This window comes from Tetrao urogallus (genome assembly GCF_951394365.1).
Source record: "Tetrao urogallus genome assembly, chromosome: 6".
NCBI classification, from domain to species: Eukaryota; Metazoa; Chordata; class Aves; order Galliformes; family Phasianidae; genus Tetrao; species Tetrao urogallus.
In genome coordinates, this window is record NC_136819.1 from 8,218,589 (window position 1) to 8,240,939 (window position 22,351).

Sequence of the window (22,351 nt, forward strand, 5' to 3'; positions counted from 1 at the left end):
GCACTTCTTGAAGACTTAAATATTTAAATTGACAAAGCACAAAATCAAGAAGGCTACCACTCTTGACAGCTCTTGGACACCTTGCATATCCTTTCTTCAGACATTTTTTTTTTTTTTTTTTTTTTTTCTCTCTCCAAAGTATCAGGTTTGAATTCAGCTGATTCAGGAAGCCATCTTGCTGACTTAAGTGTGATTTTGAGATTGCCATCATTACCTTCAAAGCCTGGGATTATTTGCTGGGATTACTGCATTTATGAGAAAAAATTCTGTTGTGATACCATACACAGCCCAAGAGACTCCTATACAAATTAAATTTCTAGATTGCTCTACAGAAGATTTCCAGACTCTGAAATTCCACTACATGATATTAATGTACCCTATAATATAGGGTATAATATCTCCATATTACTTACTCATGTTTATTCCCTAATTACTAGGAGGAATACTCTTTAATATGCATAAAGAATTTAAAACATGAAAGGAAGAAAATCCACTTCAAACATCTAATAGATCCACTTCCCCCCCCCCCCCAAAATCTGCATCACACTCACATGGAGGGACTACTGTTTAATTTGAGAGGTGACTTTGATGTTCATCTATGACCTACCTGCCTCCGAAAAATTGTATTTGGAGCATTCTCTTCAAACTTTGCCAATAGTTGAGTTGCCATTGATTTAACTTTATTCTGATTTATTCCTTCTCTGCCATCATTCTGTTCTTTCCCAACACTTGTCTCCTGGCTTGAAAATCCTGAGGCCTACAATAAAAGAACAAATTGTTTTTCTCAAGTATAGCAATAACATTAACAAAGAGAGAAAATAACATTCTAACCAGCAAAGAATCTACAGTATCTTAAAATTGACACTGCTTAGCATGCAAAATTCCATGAGGGCAGTAAATAGGGAACACAAATCAATACTGGTGATCACAAAGCAGTCACAAAGGTTACCAACCTAGGAGAGAGAGCAGCAATCAAGCTACAACACAAACTCTTCAAACACAGACAAACAATGTTTAAGTAACTGAATTGCAAAAAGGAAAAAACCTTATACATTAATATTCTAGCATCAGAAAGAAAATGAACTAGTGTGATTGACCTAAAGCTCTTATTTCTATCAAACAATTTAAATAAATGTATCTTCTCTTCAGTGCACAGAACAGTGAATTCAAGTTTTCAGGTGACAAGGTTTTTCGTTCCCAGCAAGCATAAGAGTCCAAACCCCATTCTTCTAATTCCCACTGCCTCCTCAATTCTGGTGCTTTGCAATGAACTGGATAGGTGCTGACACTGCTTAACACCAACCTCCTCAAAGACACCAAAAAGACCTTTGCGACGTCTTTTGTTAGTCTCGTTTTCTTCTGTTTTCCCTTCAACCTGAAACAGGAAAGCCAAAACAAAATATCTGGATTAGTACAGAAATTATGAAATTTAACTAATCCATTCCTCCCACAATACTTGCTTCCATTACCAGGTAAGTATGGTCTGGCCTCTGTTAAATAACATGACCATAGGCGAGCGGTGCCAGCACAGCACTCATAATCACTCTCCTCCAGCTCAGCAGGATCATTGCACACATGACAAGTCCTGCTGGCAGTAATCATGTTTATCAGCAGTACAGGAGCCCCTGACTGGGAGCTCTTACTCAAATCTGATGGGGAAAACGCATAAACCTTGTTCAACAAGGGACCTGCAACTCCTTGTTTACCTGCTTCCTTCAGTACTAATGAGCTTGTAATTCATAAAGCACTAGCACGTTCTTGGAAAACAAACGAACAAACAAGCAAGGCATTAGAGCATCAGTTATTCTGTGAATTTTAATCTAGATGACGCTGGTTTCCAGATGAACAGCACAACCCCAAGGAAATTTTTCCACTACGGATCCCCATCTCCTTCAGTCTAGATTTTCATATGCAGAACATGCATTCATGGTGCAGGTATATCCCTTTCTTTTCACAGAATCATTTGAGTTGAAAGCAACCCTTAAAGATCGTTTAGACCAACTCCCCTGCAATGTAAAGGGAGATGTACAGCTTGATGAGGTTGGTCAGAGCTCCTTCCCAGCCTGATCTTGAATATCTTCAGGGCCAGAACACCCACCACCTCCTCTGGACAACCTGTTCCAGTGCTTCACTACCCTTACTGTAAAAATATTTTTTTCTTATATCCAGTCTAAATCTCCCTTCTTTTAGTTTGAGACTATTTTCCCCTTCTCCTATCACAACAGACTCTGATAAAGAGCCTGTCCCCTTCTTTCTTTTAGCTCCTCTTTAGATATTGAATGATTGCTATCAGGTCTCCCCAGAGCCTTCTCTTCTCCAGCCTGAGCAATTATTGTCTGCGTCTTTCTGCCTTGTAGGGTTCAGCTGCCCCATTATGGACTTACACAGTAGTATTTAAGCAACCAAACTGCCTACTTTGTTCTTAAGCTATGCACATACTCGGTTATTTTGCTGGACACAACACAAACAATATTTCATGCCTCAGACTGCCCCAATTTGCAAAATAGTTAATAAATGTTTGCATCATTTTTTATTGAATTCATTCTTAAAGAACTGACAATTTATCTAGTCAGGTTATGGAGAGATTTTGTATTGTAAACATCATGTTTGGCTCTATTTTATGAACAATGAACTATATTCCATTTACTTGTATTTTCCCGCAAGGTAACTCACAGACTGCTCATCCAGTTTGGAGAAAGAAAAAAAGAATAAAGAGATGGATCAAAGAACAGAGTCTTCCTTTATATATATGCCGTGTTTATAGTAAGTCATTATGGAGTGAATAAAAATAATCCCAAACAACTTCTGGGCAAACACCAAAAGAATCAAATGACAATATTTTGATTACTCCATATGCTCTGGTTCTTTGTCTTCCAAGCACCAGCTTTCAGTAACGCAGTTTTACAATACTTAGAATCATTAGTCTACCAAGCAAGAGCGAACAACAACATATTCTGCATAATAATCTATACCACATAAAAGTAGAGTTTGCCTAAGTGAATGAAGCAAACAAGATGTTGCCTTTCAGAATCCACATAAAGGACTTTTGTTACAAAGAAGTGAAAAACAAAGCAATTTAATTGCCTAACAAAACTCCAAGAAAGATCATACTCTTCGTTGCATAAACACCTCAATTCATTTCTTAGTCTAGAGTACAGGAAATCTCAAGTTCCATTTGACACAGGAAGAAAAATGGGAAACACTACTCAATCTAGCCCAGTGCTGCCAGGATAACAACAATCCCGTCAATGCCAGGCACCTCCTGGTCTCTCACCAGTTGTGCCCAGATAAAGATCCCCTGTCTAGCCAAATGAAAGGACAAACTGGATGGTACAGAGCTCACAATGAGATATTACAGTGCTCCAGATGTTTTCTGATTTTGTGATACCTAAGTGCTCTTCTCCTGTCATACCTGGATAACGCTCAACACTACTTTTCACAGGGGAAAGAGCCACAAAACTGAAGAGACAGCCAAACTCTAACTCAAGTGGTTACCTTCCAAGAAGTCCTATTTCCCAGCTAGGTGGTTTCCCACTGTTACGTCTTTGCAAATTTCTGTCCCAGTCTGAGCAGTGTATTTCTTGTTAAGCTTCATGCACCATCCATGACGAGGCTGTAAGGCCTCACATAAAGTAAATGCCCCTGACAATCTCACTCCTCAAGCTGATTTGCAAAATATTGCTTCCCCTTCTCTGTTCAAACAAGCCCCTGTGGTGTGAAACTGAAGGGGCCCATCATGCAAATCACCTCATGCTTTCATGTAGTGCCAAGAAATTCACCTCCTGTTAGACAGAAGGCATGTTTTACAATGAGAGGTTAGTCAGAGGGCTGTATGCCTCAGTAATGGAAAGATTTCCCCACTACTACTAGTTACTTCTGCAAATAACTCAGAGAAAAATAATAACATTGTGGTCAGGAAAAAAAAAAGTTTTTCTTCTAAAGATGTCACCCACAAGAAAATGCAATGTTTATTTTGCCTGTTTACTTTCTCAGTGCTTAGTTAGATGGGAAAAATGCCACTTTGTTTTGTCTGTATGTGGATGTCAGGGAAAAGTTATTTCCTAACAAGGATATATGAGCTTACGGGGCAGCTGACTGTCCACGGGTTTAGAAAATATGTTTGTGAATGGAAAACATCTGAGACATAAGTAACTCTAGGAAATATCTGGAAATTCTGAAGTAGTTTTTCAGGCAACCAAAAAGAACAAAATAAAAACAATCCACATCTCTACCACAATTAAGGAGGTAAGATAGTAACAAATGCAAAAAGAAACATATTTAAAACATTGATTAAGTTAATAAATATACACCTGATTTTTTATTAAGGACACCACACTCAAAAGAGCAGAAAACTTGTGTTTCTGCAGGCAAAACTTGGCAAATACTGCATAGGGAATAAAGGAAACAATGAAGTATTAAGGAGGTCTGTAAAAACAAACAAAACAAACAAATTTCTGTCTAGCCTAGGAAACTCAAAACTTGGAACAGTTTTGCTTAAAGCTGTATGTCAGAAAACATAAGTTGAACTCATTCTGGTGGAGAAGCACACACTGCTGTCTAACTAGCACTGGTTAATTTCAGCAAGACACTACTGCCTGGGAGCTAGATTTGGCAGACACTCCCCATTTAAAATGAAGTGACGTTTGGCTGTGAAAGCAAAACCCCTCCTCAAGGTCTTCCTTCAGCAGAAGACCAAATTAATGAATAAGCAGAGGGCGAAACAGAATAATTTCATTACAGCAACTTCTAATTTAGAACTTTTGAACTTATAGTCCATTCAGAAATACAAAGGCAATACTCCCACTGCACACAATCCTATGTCAGACAGTATTAACTCTGCTCTCCACACCTCTTCAAAGCACTGCAGTCTTTAATTGCAACATGTACAGGCATTGACGTGTTTCATACAGGGACATAAACTGGGCATGTCAATAAGTTTTCATCAGTAAGTGACACAGAGAGATGTGTCTGAACAGATCACTATCCCAGGGTCATGTTAGTTAAACTGTATGTCTGCTGTTTGCCACCCTTGCAGGCTTTAATATCTAGAGGGATATGAAGGGCTCACATGCAGAATATAGAACCCTCTAACTGCTCAAAAAAGCTTCTAAGACTTCTTACATACCAGTGACTATTTGAACAAATATATAAGATTACGAATATATATTTAAACCTAGGAATATAAAGATACAATACTATTTTTCTTAAAGGGAGTAATAGTCATGCCTAGCAAAATCTCAGACTTCCCCATCAAAAGAAAAGAAAACAAAAACAAAACCACAACAAAACAAGAACAAAAGAAAACAGTAAAACTACAAAACATGGCATGTAGCACCATGCCAAACTTCTTAAAAATACCTCTAGGAAACTTTCTAAAAAGAAAGCAAGAAACATTGCAGGTAATGTAACCAACAACTCCAACATCTTGAGTTGATAACCGCAACTTAGGAACACATCAAATAAAACATCCTCCTTCCCTGCCTTTTATCTACACTGAAGAAGATTGATATGGAGAATGAATATGAAATCTCCTGAAATACACACAAATTCTCACTAAGATTAGACTATTGGCATTATATATGCTTAACTGGGTTTACTAATGCTTCAGCCATTTCACAGTGACAATGCTTCAGTTTTATCATTACAAACATCATAACGATGTAGCGTTCATGTATGTTAATTTTTGTTGAAATCTTATTTTACTTCCTTAACGTGCACACAAATCTTCGCCCTTATTTATGAGCATAGGAGTTAATTTTCCACCTTTAAAAGACAAAGATTTACAGAGCAAACCATTCTTCACAGTTTACCTTTGGCACTCGCTTCCTTGGTAAAGTTAAGTTGATGTAATTATTAAAGATGAAGTTTGATGATTTTGCTGAGCAAAGTTCATTACTTTCTCCATTTTGCTTATCCCCAGCATCTGTTTAAAAAAAAAAAAAAAAAAAAAGACTGAAGTATACTTATTCAATTTAAAAAAAAAAAAATTGCCAATGCCACTACATTTCAGCTGAATAGTAATAAGAATTATGTATGAGAAACTCAGGCTATAAAATGCATACAATACAGAGGTAAGTTTTTAACAAACCAACAAAAAAATCAAGGAACAGACATGACATAGGCAGTCACCCTTAACAGAGAATGATTCTTAATGACCTTATACACAAACTTAGTGATTTCAAGCTGCAGTTATCCAACTGCAGTTATCCAGTTATCCAACTTGCCTGGATGCCTACCTGTGCTACCTGGTGTAGGGAACCTGCTTTGGCAGGGGGGTTGGACTTGATGATCTCTGGAGGTCCCTTTCCAACCCCTACAATTCTGTGATTCTGTGAACTGCCTCTGTTCTCTGAAACCATCAAGGACCTGCAAAACCTTGGTGCCCCATCATGTTCTTCCCCCTTTCTGTTTCTAAGCACAAGTAATGACTGCAGACATTATTGTGTGCCAGAATGGCTCAATTGGGAAATGGCTGGTGGCTCAGCCGCAGTGCTTGTGAGCAGCCTAGGTGAAGTGCTCCCACTTCCCAAACTTGGGAGAACACGCAACAGTTCAGCTTACCTACTGTCCTCAGAGGTGTGCCCCTGAACAGCTCATAAAATTTGGAGAGGTACATGACCATGCTGAGCTTGTCAGGCTCCTCAGCTGACCCCACCTCCTTCCCTGTGGTCAAAGGGGGGATTCCAAATTCCCGCTCAGCGACATCAAATGCCAGTTGGTTGTTTTTGACAATGTCCTCTTCGTTCAGTGCATCAAAGTCTCTGTGGGGGAGAATGTACAGGCATCAGTACCAGTTTGCTCTCTGTATCCCCTGGAAACACAACAGGTTCCCCTTGTAAATCAGAGAGGTGCAAGACAAGAATGTAAGAACAGGCATGGGCATTTCACCATGTGAATCCTAACTCTGACCAAAACCACAAGGAGTAATTTAGGTGAGTATTTTACGAAACAAAAATGTTATATGTGTGCATGCACACATGCAGATGCACTGCATTTCTCTTTAAGGTGTTACATGCACAGCTTGAATGAGGAGCTCCTGCACATATCATAACCAGATTTATTAGTGCACTAAATAAGTATATCACACATTTGGAACTGCATTACCATTCTCTAATACATTTTCTCTAAGACTTATTTTAAGGCTCCAGTACCTTTGAACAACTTCCAAAATCCATTATTAAAATAAATGAGAATAAGTTATAAAGCTCCAGGCAGAGTAGTTTCTTTCTCCTCATAAGGAATGTGAGCTTTTGAACCCAAAAGAATTTCTCTCTTCTCAACACCCATTTCTGGAGCCAGAGAGTGCACACAGTCCTCTGCCCCAGCACTGCCTGCAGCCTGTCCCTCACTGGCCTGCACAGCTCCCGTCTGGCCACATGCTTCCTTCAGCAACCGCATTTAACAGGAGAAGCCAACAAGATCCAAGCAAGTGAACAAACAGCATGACATATGTTAGCTCAGGAATCTTTCAACTTTCTAGAGAGCAGTGCCCAAGAGATACACTTCCCACATACAGCAAGGACGACTTTGCTTTCTACTCTCTCCTTTGGCAACAAAACCATCCATAATCATCTGCCACACTCATTCTACCCCCTCCTCTTTTTTATTTTTATTTTTATTTTTACTTTTTAAGTTTCTATTTATTTATTTAGCAACTCACCTAACAAAAAAAAACTTCCATCACAAAAACCTCACCCCAAACAACCCATCAACCTTTTTCTTAGAATGTGCAGTGTTAGTTCTTCCTCTGATAAAGGTATACAAGCAAGTGCCCTGGACATCATTCCTATTTTTTTTTCCCCAAATTATTATACCGCATTAAAAAAAAACAACTCAATGATTTCTTTCATTTATCTACAATAAAGAGCAGCTGACAGTAATTCACTCACAACTCCTAAGTCTGTGAGCGACTAATCTGTGTGGAAAGGCAAGAGAAAGAACCCACTGCATTTTGGGGATTTGGGAGAGGGCAGAAGAGTCACCCCAGCATAGATGTCAACAAGCAGGCCTTGTGATCCCCTGCCAGTTATTGCCACTCCTGCTCCAAGTTACAGACCAGCCCTCTTGTCTCTAACTGAGAAACCTTTTAAAATATTCAAATATAAGAAGTCAAGCCTAGGGTAAGGACCCCAGAAACACAGTAAAAAAAATGGAGAAGCTGGCATACAATCAATTCCTAGAATAGTTAATTTTCAAGGGCCCACATGCCAGGACACTGGATGAAGAACTGTGCAAGGCTGCCATCTCCCACATCACCTCTGTGGCCTGGGGTTTGCCTAGGCTACTTTGGTAACCACTACAGCAGGCATAAGACAGCTCATTTAAGACTGAACCAAGTATTTTTCTAACTCCTGACAGTACCATTACAACTGTGGTTTTAAATATACCCTAAAAACCTGTCTCCAGGCAGACCTGGGAATACAGCTCTCACATTCTCCAAGCACTGCAATTTTCATTTTAAGTAACTGTGTGAATCCCATGAACATAATCACGAGTCACAAGGTTCAAAATCTTCCTAAATCTTTGAAAGCATATGCATTTCATTTTGCATATGCAAGGACACACAGGGAAGAAAAAAAAAAAAAAGGTAAAACAAAAACAACCCTACTACCCTGTGCCCCAAAACCAGGCTATGGTGCGTACTTCCTTGCAAAAACAAATAGAAGGGAATTGTAGAGTACCAGTATTTTGGCTGCTCTTATGCTATACTTTGGTGAATACTTGATACATCCTATGCCTAAAATCTACAGATGTCACTTACATGAGGTCAGGCCTGAAGCGATGGATAATTGCACACAACGCAAGGCCACTTTTCCAAGAGGTAGTCAGGTCTGTGATGTTAACATTACGGTACCCTTCTGTCTGTTTCTGACACCAGGTCAAGAGTTTGTTAGGTCGAATGTCCGACTCTGCAGTTAGCAAAGAGCAAATATTTTGATCATTTTTTGTATGCTCAGAAAGCTTCAATATTTCACTACAAGCACGAGATACCACATACCATGTCTTGAGAGATTCACTGATCTTCTAATGGAGCTTGCTCTTTCAAGAGAACATTGCTGTAACTCATTGGTAACGTATAATTGTTTCACCTACAAGTTAAAATCATTTGTAACACAACGTTAGAATTGCTTGAAGGGCAAAAAAACTTTTTTTCTTTCTAGGTTAACTTTATCAACAGCTGGATCTAGACTACAGAGTCTTCTGAAGATTTTATGTACTACTTGTGGCCATACATGGACAAAAGAAACCCAGCAAAAATAACAAACACCTGTGATTTCCCAGGCGAGTCTTTTGAGTACTGACCTGGTGAGGTCGAACACAGCTTGAGTTCAAGTTTGGGTACCTCGTGCCTGGATCAATGGTATACTGGTCAAAGTTCTTGTTAATATTTTCAGGGGTAGTCTGAGGCAAGAGTCGATAAATACTCTCCCTTACAAAGAAAAAAAAAAAAAAAAGATGTAAAATATATTGATTATAAGGTATTCATTAAATAAAAAGTTTTGGTTGTTTTTTTTTTTTTTTTTTTTTTTGTAGTTACCTGCACCTATACTTTGATTCTGCCTGGACAAATGTTATGCACTAACTGCATAATGCATCCATCCCACTTCTTACCCCCACTCAGCAGGAAAAGGATGCCAGACAGAAAGAAGGTCAACAAAAAGACAGACTCTCAGAACTTATGCCCATATTTTCCTGAGGCAGGAAGAGAGCAAGAAGAAGAACTTAAAAAAAGAAGGTTACATCATACAGTCATCTGGTTTTGTTTTAACCTCCACCCAAGGAGTAACTTCTTTACCACATAACAGCACAAAAACCCATCATTCTGTATTCCTATAACCACCACAGCCTTTTTTATTATGCTGTTCAATTTTCCACTGGGGACTATGAAGTGTTTGAGTCATCACACACGCTTCTATCTTAAAAATCCTCAAAGCACTGTAGTTTGTAATACTCCTACTTGCATTACCACAACCATGACTATTTCTATAGTCTATCTACCCCTAAAAAGCTTGGGTAGCTGCAGGAGAGCAGGGCAGCTGCTGTCAGCACCAAAGTCAGCAACTTCAACCATCAGACCATTGACACACCAGGATTACTGGTGTAGTTAACAACAGGTTTTTGCTCTGATCAAGAAGTCATTACACAGAGAAAGAAGCTTATGATTCAGCATAACAGCAATTCATCTTTGCAGACATTTATCAGACTAGTTGACCTACTAAGCCAAAAAGCAAAGTTAAAAACAGATACTAATAATGAAAGCTGTTGGCTTTGAAGTATTTGTTTATGGTTGTTTCAGCAATGAACATCTTTTTTGCTACTGAAATTAAAAAAAAAAAAGAAAAAAAAAACAAAAAAAAACCCCACAACAACAAACACAAAACACAGGTGCTGAGGTGCTTGGAGTGTTATTTCTTTTCACAATATCATAGAATCATAGGATGGTTGGTTTAGGTTGTAAAGGAGCTTCAAGATGACAGAGCTCCAACATCTCTGACACGGGCAGGGCTGCCATCCACTAGATTAGACTTCCCAGGGCTCCATCCAATCTGGCCTTGAACACCTCCAGGACTGAGGCACCCACAACTTCTCTGGGCAACTTGTAGTAGTTAAACTACAGGTTTAAAGATAACATCAGATTTTTCCCACAGATTATACTTAAATCTAGTCATTCATAATTTAAATTAATGATTTAGACCCATGTCAGGCATGCTGCTGGATCTCTGAATCCCTGTACAGAAGCTTGCAAAGCAACAGAAGTGCCACTGTAAACTGTTTAGTTACCTAAAAGAATGGATAATTTCAACTGAATGCCACTGCAGGGAAAACAAAATTTTTATCCAGATGATGTTTCATCTTCCACTGTCTTCAACCAACACAGCAACACCTTAAAACACACTGAAAATGAGGAAGACAAAAGCAGAGCTCACCGTTCAGCAAGGATTTCTAGTGGGGGCTTTCCTTGAGCCCAGCTCCGCACCATCCAAGCGGTATCAAAAGCAGCTAAGAAGCCTCTTGCACAGCCAGTACCCATTGGCCAGAAAGGCTGTAAGAAACATTTACATTTTAACTCTTTGTATTTCTTCAGATTTTATTACAGAACTTACGGTATGAATTTGGAACATTTCACACAGTCTTAGAAAAGCAGCCTGGAAAGAGTTAAAATACAGCACAGCCAACTCTTACAGTTTTTAGAGGTTTCTCTAAGACTCAGATAATGAAGAAGACTGTGCTTTCACTTTTTTTTTTTTTTTTTTTTTTTTCTTTTTTTGGTAACTTGTACATTGAAAAACTGACTTCTTAACTTCAAGAAGTAAGGCCTGGAAAAAAAAGACTGAGTAGTCAAAAATCAGTCAGGTTTTTTTGTTTGTTTGTTTGTTTGAAAGGTGGTGGGGCAGGGTGTGAGGGGTGGGAATTATGCCTTTTTTTCTTTCATTTGGACTAGTCTTCTCAAACACTTCAGGCTGTCAGTTTGGTTAAAAATAATAGTAATAAAACAAATGTGTGTTTTACAGCTAATGGATACTTTTCACTTAAGAAAGAAAACATACTAAAGCAAAGAGACTGCAATAAAATTTGGACTAAGTTTTTCCCTCTGACTGAAATCAGGAGAGTTATACCATGCACCTAAGCTGAAGACACACAGCTCACAGTTTTCAGACAGAAATACAACACGCATAAAGCAAAACAGAATCCCAGACAGGGACTACCAGCCAAGCATTAGTTATGACATAAACTATGGCATTTAAAAAAAAAAGAATAAAACGTCTATTCTGAGGAAGGTACGTTTGTTTCAGGACATGGAAGAGAACACAAAGACTGTTTGAGAAGGGAGATAAAATGGCTGGATTTAAAAAAGTATTTGGAAAATAAGCCTAGGTGTACCTCAAGTAAACTGTCTCCAACAAGTGCAACCAGGAGCTGATGCCTGTGCCTTTCTCTCACCAGTGCAGCATTCTCAGATGCATACATAGATGTAAAATCAAACATTGCTACATCTGGTTGCCCATAGTGATTAATTGCAAAATCCAAGGAAGGCAGCTGATAGTTGGTTGCAAAGTCAGCAGCTTCTCGAGCGTAGGACAGCAAATTGCTCTGGTTCACATTCTCCCCACAGAGGAGTGACTCAGTATCGATGTAGTCCTGCAAGAGAGAGGGGTGAAGGATTACATACTCCATCTAAACTCTCTGAAGTGGAGCCTTGCTGTCTCATAGCATCAGAGAGGAATGTACATCTCCCGGTGTAAAGAACCAAGGGAAATTTATCGTGATCTCTCAAAAGTACACAAATATAGGTTTCTTCTGCTACCGCAAATAGGAACACTGTGCCAATAGTGAAAAGCAGCTTTATTTGCAATAAAATATTATGGAGCCTCCCAGCTCCTTAGATATGTGTTTTCTTCATAACTTCAATTCTATCAAAAGATGTGATCATTGTCATTCCAACTCTTTTTCATTTGAGTACACCCTACATAAAAAAACAAATTGGAGCAGAAATAACTACGAAACAATGATGTTAATATGCCATTCTCAACCTGAAGGTTTGGCTTAACAGCTCAGTTAAGTCCACACAGTCAAACTCGGACCACAGAAATTTTTCTGTTCTTGTCTTGGGTTGATTTTTCTTTTTTTTTTTTTTTTTCTTTTTTTTTTTTTTTTTTTTGTGTCTTTTTTCCAGTCAGTGTGGTAAAGGACATTCCCTTTACAGGTCACTCTATTTAAAGCCAAAGATTATTAATAAGGCAGTTTCTATTTACAGCTTAATCACGGATGAGACCCCTAATCACAAGGATGATGCCACAGAATGGCTATGAGCCTAGTTGTCTTTCAGCAGATTGTTCTCTTTACTCAGATATGAGAGACTCAGGAAAATGACAGCCAGGCCACAGCTCCTCTTCCTTAAATGCCCCATCCCACCCATCTGAAGACATCAGCCTCTTAGCTCCAGGGGCCACCCACCACTGTCCCGTCACCTCTGAGGCAACCACTGTGGTTGCATCCTCCAAAAAGTCTGGAAATTGTAGCATTGAGTTAAGTGGTCCCATCAGAAAGAAGTCTTCCAACAGTTCCCTACAGGCACTTCCTATGGGAATTTATAGTTGACTGTTTTGGCATCGTCTTATTCACAAGAAAAGTTGCCTACTACTGCATTTCCAGGAAGAGAAATTTAAATACTGCCTTAAGTAGTGCCAAAACACTTTCTAGAAACAAAGGAAAACAACCTCTTTCTTTTAGAGAAGAAAAAAAATAAATAAAAGGAAAAAGAAAAAAACCACTGTTTTTCAAAAGGCCCCAGAAATTTCCAGGTATTTTTGAAAGCTCATGCCCTCACGTTTACACACTTGTTCTAGCAGGTTTTATTAACTTTGGAGAATTTGCAACTTAACCTGGGGTAGATTATAACACTTCCTCATTTGTCTGATGAAGTTGGACATAGTTGTGCGAGGTTAACCTTAAACAAGGTTCTTATTTTTGGGGTGGTGACAACACCACACATTTCTAAGCTGAATGAAAATCTCATTTTTGCCAGTCTCACAAGTGAGAAATTTAGCAAGTATAATTTTTACCTCTCTATAGAAACTTTGTGCTAATAGGAAAAACAACAACAACAACAACAGTCAACAGCGTAAAGCCTAAGTGATCTGAGCTCTAATCAGGTGACCTAATAAGTCTATAAACACCTTCCATAATATGGAATAACATTTATGCAGATGTTCACAGTTATTATGTGCCAAGTAAATGAAGTAAAGCTTTACCCAGAATTTTTACATACATTTATAATCACTCCTTTGTCCAGAAGACTCTGTTTTTTTGCCGTCATCACAAAATAATGTGTGCTATCTTTGTAGTAAACAATATTCTCCAGGTCAATTCCTGAAAGAGAATGCATTTGTTACAACGCACAAGGCATTTTCTGTCATTTACTAATAACACTATAGTGAGACCTACTAGGTCTTCTTGTTCCACTTTCCCAAGGAGTGACCCAATGAGTTTGTCTCAACATAATTTAAAGATATTTGGCATTCTACTAAGGAAAAGCCAGTTAATTACAACCTTATTAATAGGATGTTTGATAGGACAAAGGGGAACAGTTTTAGACTAAAAGGGAGGAGATTCAGATTAGATGTCAGGGGAAGTTTTTCACTGAGGGAGTGGTGATGTGCTGGAACAGTTTACCCAGAGTGGTTGTGCATGCTCTGTTCCTAGAGGTGTTCAAGGCCAGGTTGGATGGGGCTCTGGGTAGCCTGATCTAGTGTCTGATTCAGTGGTTGGCCACCATGCCCAAAGCAGAGGGTTTGGAACCAGGCAATTTTTGAGGTCCCTTCCAACTCAAGCCACTCTATGATTCTATGATGAATCTTCCGGGGGTGAGAAAGAGAAATAAAAGGAACAACATGCTTTTTAGGTTGGTAGACTTCTGCCTTTGGGTCTAACCAGAAGTTTTGATGTTGTTACAGTAGCAATATCAATAATAAATTAGCTGTAAGAATGGAATTGTTTGTACTTCCAGGGGATGCAACTATTCTGAAACAGATGTATTCATACAGATGTATTTCACTGTTTATATTCAAATATTTATGGCACTTTATCAGATCTGCACATCGAAAAGAAAAACAAACCCCTCCTAGAAGGGCAATACCTTTTTCACAGGGTTCACTCAGTATGTGAACAGACACACACAAACAAAACAAACCGTGCCTTCAGGGAAATCTTTGGGCACTGAAAAAGCCCTGCTCAAGTTGATTGGACATGGCTTTTTTTTTTTTAAACAGTTGAGAAAAATTTAAACACCAAAACAAACAACAGTGTGGCAACAGCTAAGCTAAAAAGAAAATCCCACCACATCATAAATATACATAACTTCCCTTGGCAAGATTATGACATCATCAGCACTTTATCATTTGTTTTTTTTTTAATGAAATGTATTCAAAATTGATGCTAATAGAAATATTCCCCACCTGTTTCCTCTTTAAGGTCTTGGAAGAACTTCTGATTGAAGATGAAAGCAACACCACTAATTTCTTCTACTTTGGCTTCTGCAGTTGTATTTCTGTTTATAAAATTGGCAGTGATAGCTATAGCTAGCTTTCCACGGAACTCCTTTCTCCTAAAACCTAGTAAGCAAAGAAAATAAATAAAAACACTGAAAACTTGACATAAGAATATGAAGGAGGATCAGCTGAAGAATACTTGGTCTAATCCAGTATTTCATCAAACACCACAATCAGCACATTCCATCTTAAATTCCCTTGAATGCAAAGTCTTTTCCCCCCAGTCCCAGCTGCAAAAGTGGAATTGTACTGTATTCAAGATAAAGTCTCATTTTAAAAACAAACTAAGACAAAACAACCTACTGAAGTCTGAAGTGGAGGTAGGGGAAGAAGTTGAACATGAGAAGTTAAAGAAAAGTGGGGAATGAAGATAAACTGGAAACGGTGCAGATAAACTTAATTGAGGGAAACATTTTTAACCTGCTGAATAACAAATGTGATTTATGTTAGATGGGCAGTAATCAGTTTTGAAAAAACATGCAAAAATCATTAGTCAAAAGCAGCATCTGAGAAAACAGAAACCTCTATAACAGGGCTTAGCTGCACACACTAAAAACTAATGCAATTTTTCAAAGATTTTAGGGGTTGAAAAATATTCAGTAACTTATTTCCAATATGAGCAGTTCAACAAGCAAAGTTACTTGCATTCTTACTTCATCCTAGTTTCACAAAAACACCTGCTAAGCACCCATCTTGCAATTACGCATTCAGTTTTCGTTTGTGTATTCCCTTTATACATAAGGAAATTGTGAAGTAGGACAGATTCTGTATTTTTCACTAATTGCACGTGACTTGACAGAGAATACATGCACTTCTATTAAGAAATCAGTCAGCTATGATTTTTCTCACTGTGCATCTTGATACATTCTCAAAATTTCATTGGAATAAGTTAACATGGAAATACCAGCTTCTGTATGTAAATAATCTTCAGTGCATGAAATATTCCCTCAGATCCTGTAACAATGATAATTACCAGCTTCTCAGTTGAGTCTGCAGCTGATATAAGAGTAATTTTATTTTGCTAACACCTGACTACTTAAATAATCCTTCATAGGGGATAGACAGCAGAAAAGCGTGGAGATTTTTCTAATAAAAGATATCATAAGGAGTTAATTCTTAGCATATTGCATTTGACAGACATAAGGAAAGAATCCAGATCTATTACAGAGCTAACAAAAAAGGGGAAATGGAGTATTTACTGAACTTAAATTAACATGGACATAATTAAAGCTACAAGGAAGGCATATAATTAGGTAACAAGCTTGTCTGTGTGATACAGCAGCAGCTTAAGTAGTGTCTCACTAACAAAGAGCTCAGGCAGTCTACATTCTCAGCACTGACTCAAGACCATTAAGCGCATCCCCCCCCCTTTCAATAATTTATTATCTTTTCAAACTGTTTCCAAAGTAACTGTGTCTGAAGTTAAATCATCTTTACACAGGACTTACACCTCTGATGCCTTCATTAAATACCTGCCAGTCACCTTTTGGTCATTAGCTCAAGCATATAGGCAAGCCTACGGCACAATAGCAAAGACAATGCAATTCCTGACATGCATCTTGTCAGTGCTCTAAGTTAAATAACCATGCGATTACCTAACACTGAAGGTAGCCCAATGGAACCACGCTATATTCTGGAGGCAAAGCAGATACAGACAGTGCTGAGAATCAGTCACAACATTTAAGTATCTTTATTTTGAGCCACAACTTAACAACAAAAGTAGAACATAGCACATAAAAAAAACAACTCGTTTTCTCAGACATCAGTGGATTTAAAGGCAGCACGTTCCTTTTTGTTCTCTGACTTCCAGGTCTTGCAATATATCCTAACAGAAAAAAACAACATGGCTAAAAGCAGATGTTCACCTACCTTCTAATGTGTTTCTGCGGCCATCTGCACCAACAATAACATCAAATTCATACTCTGACAAAGGGTGATCCACCGGGAGAAACTCAGCCCTCCAACCTATCTCTAAAACCACAAAGAATAATATTTGTTCAGAAATACAGCAGGGTTTTCAGTCTGAAGAAAAAGTATCAGGATAAGTGGTCTATTTCTCATTCAAATGGATTTGCATTCTGGCTCAGATCAACGCAGGGAAAAAACTGTGTTAAGCAATGTGTCAAGCTCATAAGCTGTCAACGTAAAAAGGATGCCTTTACTTGGATCTCCTGAAGCACAAAACCTCCTCTAAGGCCCATATCACAAGAACATGCTCACAAAAATAGTCTCACAACTACTTTACTAAGGGAGCACATATACATATTAACAGGAAAAGATGGGTTTTAAAAGAAGAAAGATAGCCTCCTCACATCAATATTAATTCTGTCTCCTAAATGGCAATTTAACAGAAGTATAGTAATGAAGATGAATTTCATATTTGCATTAAGTTAAAACTGTTTGACTAAAAGTGTTAGTATTGCCAACATTTAAGAGATATATAATAGGTTTCAAGTACTTTTAACAATTTATTTGTTCTAGTATTGGCACATGAACATTTACAGAGGACAGAGCACAGTATTCTAATGAAGTAAAATTCAAAAATATTCTATTGCTACTACTCCTTAAATACTAATATATAGAGAGATTTTTTCTTTATTTCTTGCATAAAAATCTTGCATAAGATGACTGATAAGACCTTAAGCAAGTGGGAGTTGTATCAAATGTGAAAGCAAAATGAGGCCCAGAGTGCTTCATCCATTCTCTATATTTGTATTATCAATCAAAAATTGTTTTTGCAAGAAGATACCAGAAAGCCACAGCAGACTCCCTGCAAAGCCTCAAATGCATGCCAGAAGACACAGTGCAAAACCTCAACTCTTAAAGCTGGACCATATTTTAAGAATTATCAGAGCACTGTCACAACAATACTTATTATGCCTATAGTTGCAGACAGCAAACCTGGCTAAAAAAAGAAGGGCAAAAGATTCCGATTCCTTTAAGCAGAATTCAACTACCTTGACAGATTTCTCTTAAGACCTGACATGAAGTTACTCTGTAAAGAATCACATTATGATAAACCATACTTTGATTTTCCTGATCTTCAGGGGGTTCCAGGACTTTCACAAATTCTAGATTCACGTGGATTTCAACTCCTAGCATAAGTGCAACTTTGAAGAGGATAAGCTGAAGTTGTCGAATACCTGTAAGTAGCAAGAAGCAAAGATGTATTCAATGCATAAGCAAGTACAGGTTCTGTCAGCATGCCACCCAGCTGATATTCATTGTTAACAAAAACATATAGCACTATTATTTCCCATACTGTGGCAAATTCAAATGTAGCAACCACCACAGGACACTGTTCTCTTATTTCTCATTTTCCAATCTCATAGGTTATAAAAATGATTTCCGTGATTTTCTTAAAAAATAAATAAATAAATAAATAAAAAAAATTAAAGCTTGCCTTTTTAACAATATTTAGAGTACTTATATACCCAATCTGCTAACCACCTGAAGAAAAAAAAAATTACAGCACGAAAATATTTCCCTGTGAAATACCACACTTACACCTATCTTCTCATTAAGAGCTGCATCTACCTTTAGCATACTAGAATGAACATCAAGATTCTACATACAGCTGTAATATAAACCTATTGTTTAAGAAGTCCAGACCAAAAAAACTGCTCCATAAGACTGTCATTTGTCCAGCTGCCATTTTGCTTCAATGAAATCTTTTATTCTCTCCCCTTAACATGCATATACTTTTATGACAGATAAGCTCTCTGTCATACAGAGAAAGTCTCCATTAATCTGATCTCCACATCTCTTTTATCGGAACACAGTCCATATCCTTAGGTACTTACTGATGTGATCAATGGATCCTGCACAGAATTTCCCATAAAATTTCTTTGCTCCTAGTCCCCGGAGGTCATGGATTGTAAACGGCCAGAGATGCAACACATTGTTTCTTGAAAAAGTGTCCCGCTTCTCCACGACGACAACTTTGGCTCCCAGGAAGGCAAGTTCTATGGCAGTCCGCAAGCCACATGGGCCACCTCCAATAATTAAACACTACCAGAGAAAAGAGGAAGTTTTACGCAGGATTTGGTACTGATTTCTAAGTAATCTCTAATTTATTCTATTGTTATGACTTCATATTTGGTCAGATTCGTGCTATCAAGAATGTCTTCAAGTTGACTGTATAAATCAACGAACAGAAATTTTGTTTGCATGGGGCATTTAGACAGTTTACAAAGGAGGATGAATTTCTTCATGCAGACATAAGAACATCTGACAGAAAGAAGGAACTACGGAAAGCCAAACACCTCTTAGAATCTGCTTGAATATCTCAGTTACATTCAGCATTTCAGAACTGTTTGCAGTAAAAAGTATTACACCTACATAAAATGGAACAGAAATAAGCAGTCTTGATGTAGGCTTTATTTATTTAGTAAGAGGGAATTGGCGCACATTTGCTGGAGCTAGTTAAACTAGCAGTCTTTGTTATTATAACTGTATTTGTTACCCTCCTCCAAATGAGGAAATATCCTGAATAGAAGAGCCTGGCTCATCTGCTGCTGTAAGGCAGGGGCACGTCAAGGGAAGTCAGTAGGCTTGTCCTGCTTCACCAGAGGTAGGGAACGTGGCAAGCCTTATTCCATTTCATGGAGTGGCCAACATCCTTACCATTAAGACAATCACTTCTTAGGGGCTTTAATCTGAATGTGAGCATTCTTAGAAGAAAAAAATGCAACTATTAAAGAGAATTCTCACTAAATTTTAGCTGACAGCTGTGAGTTTTCACAGATTAACAGGCAAACCATTTCCAGAAAACTACTAATTAAAATCCAAATATAGCTGATGTTTACATTTTCCTGCTTGATTACTAAAAGCTGCCTAGAAACAGTCTTGGAAGCTCAACAACATTCACATTCCCTCACTAAAGGGCAAGAAGCAAAAAAAACCTCCCCAAACCATGAAGACCTCACAAAACCTACACCATCAGTTCAAGCAATGGGCTTGGGATACAGAGGGACAAGGTGGGCACGAGCCGAGGGGTGAGCTCTGGATCCAAGGCTGAGCTGTGCTGCAGAGCAAATCCAAAACCATTATCTCACAATGCAGACATGTTCCTGTTTGTCCCACATACATAGCCAGACAGTGATTACAGTTTCAAAGCAAGCACGGACTGTATCTGGACGCTCAATGGATATGAGTCTGGTTCCCATTACAGTTCTCTTTCATAAAATGGGGTCATTTATTTGTTTTGGTTTGTTCACTAGTTCTCAGGTTTTAACATCTTAAAAATTATCTGGCATTGACTTTTGTCCAAGCAAATTACATAAGTATAAAAATGTCTTTTTTCTTTTCTTTTTTTTTTTTTTTTAAAGTCAATAACGTAAAGAACTCACATTCACACAGAAATATAAGGTGTTTTTGCAGTGATTTAAGCAAGTATTTTGTTAACTAGTTATTAAGTGAGTTAAGTCAGGTTGTTGTACTTCCATGCCCATACCTGATTTATAATATAAGAACATTCCTCACTGCATGGTAAGTAGTAAGAAAACATCAACAGGTACAGTTATATAAAGGGGAAGAATATTGTGCAGAAGATACCCCAACTTCAGAAGAGGATTGCTGAGAGAGTCCAGGTCAGCTGCTTTTTGTTCATCCTTATGATTAACACAAGTACTCTGAGTTCTGACAAGCAAGTGACTGCCTTCACAGCTACACAGACTCCTAGCAGTGCTTGCTTAGCAAGCAGTTACAAACATTTCACAAGACAAGACCATACATGGTTTGATAAGGGCTTTTTTTCTTTCCCCTTTGGAGAGTGGGGAGACCATTAGGTTTTTTTTGTTTCTTTTTTTTTTTTTTTTTTTTTTTTTTTTTTTGCTAACAAACTGTATTATATACGTCAGCTGAATATATATATTATAAATAAATGCAACTTCAAAAGAAACAGCCCCCCCCCCCAAAAAACAAACAAACAAACAAAAAAACAAAAAAACCAGTCTTTTGAGATTTAATCATAGTGGATTCTGCCAAATAATAAAACTCAAACAGAAGACATCGTTAGTTGGTATGTTAAAACTTAAGCAGGATTTTACCCTCTCCCTTCCTCCTATCAACACTGATGAATTATCTCACTAATTGCCTGGAGACCCTTTGAAAAATGGTTGTGTATTTGCCATCCATCCATAGTTACCTTCAATAAACATATCTGTCTCAAAACTATTTCTCCTTTGATTTATTAAGGATACTTTCTGCTGACGTAGATCTTACATTTGGCACTTCATCTTCTTTCTTAAAACTTCTGGGATCAGCATAAAACTCTTGCAAAGGTAATGCCTACTGCACTTGTGCTCCTACCTTTATTGCATAGGAAAAGGGACCATACCACTCACCTGTCACAGTCCTTCCTTCTCAGCTCTCCACTTGCAAATTAAATCACAGAGCAGAGAAACCTTCCTATAACCAGCCTAGAGGGAGCCTTGAGTAACTTATTTTCAGCAGCTGTTACCACAGACTTCTGGTTCACTGGGGGCTGCTCTTGAAATTACTTTGTTGCAATTTACTTTACAAATGAGCATGTGTCTATCCTATAAAACTTGATTCAAGTCTCTGAGTACATAATGAGTTTCTATGGCACTGTTAAAAAGCACTGTATTTATCTCTCAAATATAATGATCTGTTTCTGTTTCCCATACCAGAACCAAAACTCTACTTACAGCAGTAACTCCACAGATTGTTTTCCAGGTTCAATTAAGAAGCCATCAGAAAGTTTCACATATGATATAAGCACATGCAGTATTTGCTAAGTCTCAAGTTTGATTCTCCTCAAAGGAAGTAAATCTGACAATTGGAGATGGTGCCTGCCCTCTGTTAGTATGTTTAGGAGTGACAGTACCTGAAAAACCTCTGACAAATGCTTGTACACCGCAAAAGGGCATGTAGTGATGTCCAAAAAGACAGCACAAGTTACCCCTCCAAAAGTGGGATGACTTATGTGCCTGACACAGTTTTTCAGTACGATCTCCTGCAAATAATACACAGATTTATCACTTTGGAAATGGAAGTGGAGGAAAAGGAAAGAGGAAGAAAGAGCAGGAACCTTTCACAACCCTTCCCACTCCTCACTATTAAATTCTCAGCCTGTGAATCCCTTCACCTATAGCCCGTTCTGGAAAAACCACATGAAGCTTAACAGCTGAGAATTTGCAGAATGGCTCCATTGGTTTTCACACAGTAAAGTGAGCTTAAAGAAATAACGGATTTTGAAAGAAAGGAAGGAAAGGAAGAATGTTAGCACTATGTTAAAAGCAAAGAAAACAAGAAAAGCTTCAGAACAACCTATCCAG

The 22,351-nt window shown here is 38.1% G+C and overlaps 1 protein-coding gene across 1 annotated transcript in view; it reads right to left on the reverse strand.

The window, feature by feature from the left end:
• The window catches only part of MICAL2 (microtubule associated monooxygenase, calponin and LIM domain containing 2), a gene marked incomplete at both ends in the record, with an annotated part of 95,550 nt that overhangs the window by 59,438 nt on the left and 13,761 nt on the right, over positions 1–22,351 (reverse strand). The window contains 14 exons of the mRNA XM_079537885.1: positions 608–757; positions 1,304–1,375; positions 5,811–5,923; positions 6,562–6,761; positions 8,762–8,909; positions 8,999–9,089; positions 9,304–9,430; positions 10,929–11,044; positions 11,884–12,141; positions 13,772–13,872; positions 14,958–15,113; positions 16,920–17,021; positions 18,077–18,193; positions 18,854–19,061. Coding sequence (XP_079394011.1) covers positions 608–757; positions 1,304–1,375; positions 5,811–5,923; positions 6,562–6,761; positions 8,762–8,909; positions 8,999–9,089; positions 9,304–9,430; positions 10,929–11,044; positions 11,884–12,141; positions 13,772–13,872; positions 14,958–15,113; positions 16,920–17,021; positions 18,077–18,193; positions 18,854–19,061 — 1,959 coding nt within the window. The remainder of the gene's footprint in view (positions 1–607; positions 758–1,303; positions 1,376–5,810; positions 5,924–6,561; positions 6,762–8,761; positions 8,910–8,998; positions 9,090–9,303; positions 9,431–10,928; positions 11,045–11,883; positions 12,142–13,771; positions 13,873–14,957; positions 15,114–16,919; positions 17,022–18,076; positions 18,194–18,853; positions 19,062–22,351) is intronic.